Source organism: Apaloderma vittatum, unplaced genomic scaffold, assembly GCF_000703405.1.
Source record: "Apaloderma vittatum isolate BGI_N311 unplaced genomic scaffold, ASM70340v1 scaffold30971, whole genome shotgun sequence".
Taxonomy (NCBI): domain Eukaryota; kingdom Metazoa; phylum Chordata; class Aves; order Trogoniformes; family Trogonidae; genus Apaloderma; species Apaloderma vittatum.
This window is the reverse complement of record NW_009699009.1, coordinates 3,939-10,970: the sequence shown is the minus strand read 5'-3', so window position 1 is coordinate 10,970 and position 7,032 is coordinate 3,939. Positions and strand designations below refer to the sequence as shown.

The window sequence follows — 7,032 nt, the reverse complement described above, 5'->3', positions numbered from 1 at the left end:
CCCTCAGCCGTTCCTCACAAGACTTGTGTTCTGAGCCCTTTCCCAGCTCGGCAGCCCAGCTCTGTGCCCTCTCCAGCACCTCAGTGTCCCTCCTGTAGTGAGGGGCCCAAAGCTGGACACAGGATTTAAGCCAGCTCTGAGCAATACTGCATCTGACTACGTCAGATGGAGAAGTTCTGCAGGTGAAACTAACCCCAGGGCAGCTTTGAAACATCTCTGAAGGGGTCTGATCTGATTTGCTTGAGGCATTGCTACCCTACCTGCAAACAGAAGAAAACAGAATACATAGTTTATTGCTGAAAGCTCCCGGTTGCTCGGATCAGAACTTCTGAGAGTGATTCCTGTAGCGTGAGAACAACCTGCTTGAAGATGCGAGGGAGTTTGATGTTTTCCAGTTTCTCAAAGTTTGGCTCAGTCCTGTGAAGAGGAAACACAGAAATCACTGAATTAATGGAAACTGGCTTGAGTTGTGTGGCGTTCTGTTACGTAGCTCCGCAGCTTCCCACCACCGTGGTGTCTGGGTTTTGCCGGCCTCTCCTGGTCTTTGCCGTGAGACGTGCCAGCCTTCCTCTGCTTGGGGCTCAGTGTTGCGCCATGCCTGGATCAGTTTGGGGCAGTTTGGGGTGGGGAGGCCAGCGTGGGCAAGGCGGACCCTGCTGTGCTGAGGGCTTGGCGGTTGGGTGCCTGCACGTCCAAGGGTGCTGCGGACCCTGCTGAAGCTGCTCCTGAGTCCTGGCAGCTCTTGCCGTGCCTGGGAGCTGCAGCTGAGCAGGACTCCCAAGGCCTCTTTTCTGAGTGGCAGGGCAACTTTCCATCGAGAACATCATGCTGAAGACCTTCTGCTGGCCATCCCTCAGCGCCACAGCCACGCGCAGCCTCACGCTGGCCTGCTGCAGCACGGTGCTGAGATGAGGAGCTGCCTGGCCCCTCTGCCCCAGCGGGGAGAAGGGCTGGCTTGGAGGGGCAGCAGGTGTTGGAGAGCGTGAATTGTAGTGTTGGGCCCTGGAAGGCTGGGCTGAAAGGCAGGGACTGAGGTTAAGTTCTTAATGGCCTGGGATCTCCTCTCTGGGCACTGTCGGCTCCGCAAGATCAGCCGTGCTGGCTGGGTCAGCTGAGGACCTGTTGCAGCTGCTGCCCTGCGCTGCCTGGTGAGGAACACCAGGGCAAGGCTGACGCGGTCCCCTGCCCCTTCCAGTCTGCCCCGTCAAGGAGGTTCCTGCTGCAGCTGTCCCGTTCGACAGGAGTGGAACAGCAAGGACAGCAATGCGAGGAACGTGCCAGTACCGGCTGGGACAGTGGGCCCTGAAGGATGAGGAAGTTTTCCTCCTCTTCAAACCAAGACACTTCTTTCCCTGCCTCCAGTGGGTGCAGCCCAGGGGCCTCTGAGAGGGCAGTGGGGTTGTTTGCTCTAGTCCGTGCTGAGCAATGCTTCTGTGAAACTCTCCGGTTGCCTCTTAGAGTTTGGAAAATCATAGGGTCATAGAATGAGAAATTCCGAAGGATGAGCAGAATGACCGTGTTCTTTCACGAGGCAGAGAGCACCCTTGTCCCCAGACGAGTTAGTGCTGGGCTTTAGGATTTCTGCTTAATGCAGTTGGTGAAATCATTACTTCCAGTGAAGTAATAAAATTCGGGGCAGGGGTAAGAGCTGGGCTAGTTTTTCTGTAGCTGACTATTGTGACTCTGATGATAATCGAGAGGATATTGTGCTTTCCCAGTTGTTGGCCTTAATATGTTCAGTCATTCTCTGACAGTCTCTGTCCTGAACCAGCAGTTTTTCCTGTTGCTTTCACCTTTGGCTCCGTACGTGCGTTTCGCTGTGACACAGTTAACAAAAATCAATGTGACTTTGGCAGATAACATCTACCTGGAAATTCTGCACTCGAGTAGTCCAGAACTGAAGGAGGCTCGAGAAATTTTGCGTAAAATAGAACGGCGTGAATTATACAAGTTTTTAGGAGAGACTCGACCTGAAGCAGTGAGGACAATCATGAAGGTTAGTGGACGATTCAGAATTCTGTCCCTGGAAAAAATGTTTTCTAAGTTGCTGACCGTCTTTTTTTTCTCTTATGTTTTATGTATGTTTTGTGGATTTTTGCTTAACTGCTGTTCCAAACGTGGTCAAAAGTTCTCCTCCTCTTTCTTGTAGCTGAGCTATATAATATATTGTAAAAAACTGGGAAGAGTTTTATCTATAGGAAGCCAGAAGAATGGCAAGAGGTGGAAATTCAAAGTTGATTATTGCAGAAATATTCTCAGAAAAAATACAAAATATTCTGAAAAATACAAAATTGCATAAAAAGCTATTGTAGTCCAGTGGTTGACAAGATTGTTGCTGTCGTCTTGTGTTGATTAAAATTTCAAAAATAATAAGGAACACGTTTGCTTTGAATTATAATTTCTGTGCTTTGAGAGCAAATGTGAAACTGAATAATAGCTTCTGCATTTTTTTAGTGTTAAGTTCTATACTTAGCATGGGCATGCATGTTTTTTTTTCAGTGTTTGTTTTTCAAAGCACTCATCAAGTGTCCGTTTAGCTGGTGTCTTCTTTCAAAATAATGTTTGAGAGCCAGCGGCTCAGCTTCTCTTGTAATGTGCTGTACCATGTTACCAAATCATCAGTTAATTATCTCTGAATTTCAGCCTTGATGCTTTCTGTTTTCTGTGCCAAAATGCCTGGAGTGGCTGACTGAAAGTATTAATAAAAATAATTCATCGCTTTTCAGGAGAAAGAGTAGAGAAGGGCTGCTCTATCTTGCTGCTCTGTTCATCTTTTTTTCTTTGAAGAGGTTTGCTTGTGTTCTTTGAGGGTAGTGTTAAGAGATTCTCTATTTAAAAATAGGAAAACGTGAACTGGTTGTACATTGATGGTTGAGTTTTTTCCCTTCGGAGAGGTTGTTCAGGACAGAGCTTAACAGATCCGGGCAAGGGCAGGCGAGTGAATTGCGTGAGTTCCACCTTTAGACAGTTCCTTTTAGAAGCTTGGGGAATGAGAAGGAACTCACTTCAGAATTCCAGCCATGGGCGCTGAGTCTTGGGGTATCTGCCAGGGTGTGGGTTCTGAAGGGAGGCTGGATCGCTCTCGATGCCATCGTTACACCCAGCCAACGCTCTGCAGCTTCTCATGCTCAGCTGAGAGATCGGGGGAGAATTTTTCCTCCTGTGGAGCAGGAGCTTTGGAGGCTCAACTTCCTTGGGAGTGCTGGAGGTGAGCGGTGGCCAGACAAGGCGTAGGTGTGTGTGTTCCCTCGTTAAGCGCCTGCCATCCTGTTACGGTTAGAATCTCAGAGTGGTTTGGGGTGGAAGGGACCTTTAAAGGTCCCCTAGTCCAGCCCTTCTGCCATGAGCAGGGATCTCTTCAGCTAGATCAGGGTGCTCCAGTTTTGTGATCCTCAGACTGGCCAGAGCCATCAAAACATCCCCAATAGCTACAGAGTTCCTGAATTCAAAGCTGAGCTTCCAGTTAATTCAGACTGGGGGAGGTAACTTTAAAAAAAGGCAAGCAAACAGCAGCACTTCCCTACTCTGCTTGGTGATCAACTCATCTTCGCCATGGACAAAGCAGCAGCTGCTTGAATTCCTTCCCTGGATGCTCTCTTCTGGACTCAGAGCTTTTCTCCCGGGACTCTTCTGCTCCTGGGAAATCTTGCTTCATCAAATCTTGCAGCCCTGGGCAAAGGTCAGCAGGCAACCTTCTCTCTCCAGCCTTTTCATGAGAACTTGGGCGTTTCCATCGACGGCTGCTCCCCATCACGCTGTGCTCTTCTGCTGGGCTTTAGCCCAGATACCCGCAGGGAATATTCTGCCAAATAATCAGTCTAAAACCCTTATGGGTTTCAGGTTTTCAAGCAGATCACCCTCCTCTGCAGAGTTTTCCTGCTTTGCTGTTTTCTTGAGTTTGGGGTTTTTTTATTGTTGGGGATTTTTTTGGGTGATGATTGAGGTTTGTTTTTTTATAGTGATCAAGGTCTTTGCTAATCTTGTCTGTCTTTTTTTGTGGTTTTTTTTTTAAAATATGTTTCAGTTTATAGGTGTAAAAGCTTTATTAGAGTGTGAGATCCCCCAGCCCTTCATTAAAAATAAAAAGTTCAATAAAAAACATCTAGTATTCAGCTTTGGGGAATTTAACTGCAAAGCATTTGTATTAGCAGAACAATTGCTTGAAGGTGCTTATTTTCAGTTTTTGTGGAGGCTTCAACGCTCTGGATGAACACACCTCTAGCCCCCTCTGCCCCGTCAGCGGGTGTAAAACTCTTCCTCTGCAGGCTGGCAGCATTTGGGTCTTCTCCATTGTGTAAGCTCCGTTTCTAAATATCAGTAGCAAACTGAGTGGCTAACGGTGTACGATGAACCTGACAACGGCTGCAAGAAGAGTCTGACAAGCCGTGAAGAAGCGAAAGCTTGTTTACTGCTGCCTCCTGTCGTGCGTTTTGTTGCCGTGATCTAGACCCGACGGTGCCTAACTGTAACCCGAGTTACCTTTTTTTTTTCCAGACTAATAACCTGGCAGAAAGCTTTGCTAATTCCAAGCCAATAAAGGATCCTCCAGCTGTGGAGCTGAAGGCTGAAGATTTCGTAATTGATGTAAATATCTCTCGGAGCGGGTTTGGAGTGAAAACTCTCCATCACAGAGAGTCTTGTAAACCGGAGGAGAATCGGAGATGCTTTTCAGTCCACTTGTGAAGTGAAAAAACAGACACCCACAGCTGCCTCCCAAATGCCGTCCTAGCTGCGCATCACGACTCGCTTCTAACGCCCCGTTGCTTTAAAGATTCGCTGGCTAAAATCAGAGCAGTTGGTTCGGTTTTGAAGGACCTGACTGTGCTCTCCTTGTCCCACAAGTTGAAGTCGGGGGGAGGTGGGCCCCTCCCTGCTGCCCACAAAACTGTTGGTGTGAAACACGTTGTCTGACCCTCGTGTGGAAGGTTGTAGGCTCTGCCGGCGCCTCCACCGGTTCGGTGTTTTGGGGTGGAACAGCCTGGTGAGGGCCCAGGGCGCTTCCGCTGCCGGAAACGGGCTGTGGCAGAGAGTGACTGGGAGCTGGTTGGTGTGAATGGGGATATCCCCCTGGCTCTTCAGAGTGAAAGGTGGTGAAAGAAAGACAAAAAATGCCAATACAAGATGATTTTATTCAGTAATCATCTGTTAGTTGCTGTTCTGTTTGATCAGTGTCGTTTACAGCATATATCCTTTTTTATTTATTGTGGGAAAACGGAAGACAACCATTAACAAATACCATTTTCTTTATTTTGCTTGCAAGATTATCAATATGGATTATGGAATGAAAGAGCAGAATCCCATCGATAATGTTCTCTTCTATTGCAAGGCTGATCCTTCCAAGGCAATCAGGATCATTAAGGAACAGGTAGTCTTTCATTTTCCTCAGCTGGTTTCTGAAGGGCATCTTCTTCACCGCTGGCGATGGAAGTAACTGCTGTCGTTCGTGGTAATCCTCGCAGAGGAGGTGGTGGAATCCTTGGGCTTTCAGGAGGCCTTTGGTGGTTGTTGTACCACGACAATCTGGAATCCTGACAGCCTTTGCATGTAGATACTATTTAACTTGAATACATTGGGAGCTGTAGCAAAATACAGTTTATTTGGATAAAGCTCATGGCTTGTGGTGTTTTTTTTTTTAATGCTTTCCATTTGTGTTCAGGTGAGGAAATTAAAACTTAGTGGACTCTGGATTTCAAGAAATACTAAAGCTTATTTCTTTTTTTCTTTTTTTTTTTTTAATTATTCCAAAGGTTTCAAAGCTTTTACCCACAACGTTTGCAGAGCAGGTGATCCGGGTTTACTGCAAAAGTCAGGATCCAGACATTGTTTCAGCTGCAAAGCAGTATTTAATTCAGTGGTGTATGAAGAACGATTTCACCAAACCGCAGGTAACAAAGTCACGTTCGTTTCTTGCACTTGGAGCTCTTCACCTTTCTCCATAAGCTTGCACTTCCATTTAAGAACCTGGCCTTCAGGCCATGTCCTTGGGGCAGAGCCCCAGCTCACCCAGCTTCTGGTTTTACTGTGGCTCGCATCTGGGCGTGCTTTGCTTTCACTGAAATAGTGCTGGATTTGCATTGATTCAATTTACGTCACTTGAAAAGTCACGGGTTTAGAACAAAAGTTGGTCTCCACGGAGACACTCACTAGTTCATGGATGCAGGTCTTTCTAATATAAAGCCTTAAACAGCACTGAGAGATTGAGAGATACAGGGAAGAGGTTGGATGGATTCTTCTGTTGCTTTCCTTCTTTTCCTTCCCTGTTTGCCAGCTGTTAAACCTGTGAATCCCCCAGGTGATCTGCGGTGAAACCACCTGCTTTGAGTTAGAGTGGAAAACAGCTGCGGGGACAAGACGGCAAACCTCTGCTCTCTGGCCAGCGAGTCCAGGTTGCCTCAAGGCCTTGTCTGTTCTCTGCATTCGCTTTTCTGCCAGCGCTCAGAACAGAGTTTTCTAGCTGTGAGGAAGGAGGAGGGCAGGTTACAGCTCACCTGACCTTTCGTTTTGTGTTGGGAAATGCGTCAGAGCAGCCCTGGCGAGGAAGGCGGAAACTCTAGAGCAGATCCTGAGCCCGTACATCTCGTTTTGCGCTCCTCCTGCCCAAGGTGGTGGAGAAGCCTGGAACAAATCGTGGCTGCAAAGTGGTGACGTGTGACACGGTTTTCTCGGTAGAAAATGCCAATGGAGCCGTTCTGCTCCGTACGTGAGCTGTAGAGCTTCTAGGCTGAAAGTGTCACTAGATTTTTGATGTGCTGGTAAATCTGCTGTTACACTTCTCCCCTAATGACTGGCTTTCACTTTGGTTTGTTTGGTTCGGTTTGGTTTGTCCAGGAAAAGGGACAGCTCTCTTCAGTGCCAGGCGCTTTTTCAGATATTTTCCGCTCTTTGGGATCAAGCCTTACAGTGGAATAAATGCGTGTATTAAAATCTCCAGGCTGCTTAAGAAATGCGGTGTGAACAGTTTGGTCTGTGAACCATGGCTGGTGGTTTGATTTCTTTTACCTTTTCATCAAGAGTGTTAATATCCATGACTTG

At 47.4% G+C, this 7,032-nt stretch overlaps 1 protein-coding gene across 1 annotated transcript in view; it reads left to right on the top strand.

Moving 5' to 3' along the window:
- SAMHD1 (SAM domain and HD domain 1) overlaps positions 1-7,032 on the top strand; it is a gene marked incomplete at its 5' end in the record, with an annotated part of 13,714 nt that overhangs the window by 5,387 nt on the left and 1,295 nt on the right. Inside the window, 5 exons of the mRNA XM_009878222.1 lie at positions 1,857-1,996; positions 2,843-2,848; positions 4,495-4,584; positions 5,261-5,365; positions 5,748-5,885. Coding sequence (XP_009876524.1) covers positions 1,857-1,996; positions 2,843-2,848; positions 4,495-4,584; positions 5,261-5,365; positions 5,748-5,885 — 479 coding nt within the window. The remainder of the gene's footprint in view (positions 1-1,856; positions 1,997-2,842; positions 2,849-4,494; positions 4,585-5,260; positions 5,366-5,747; positions 5,886-7,032) is intronic.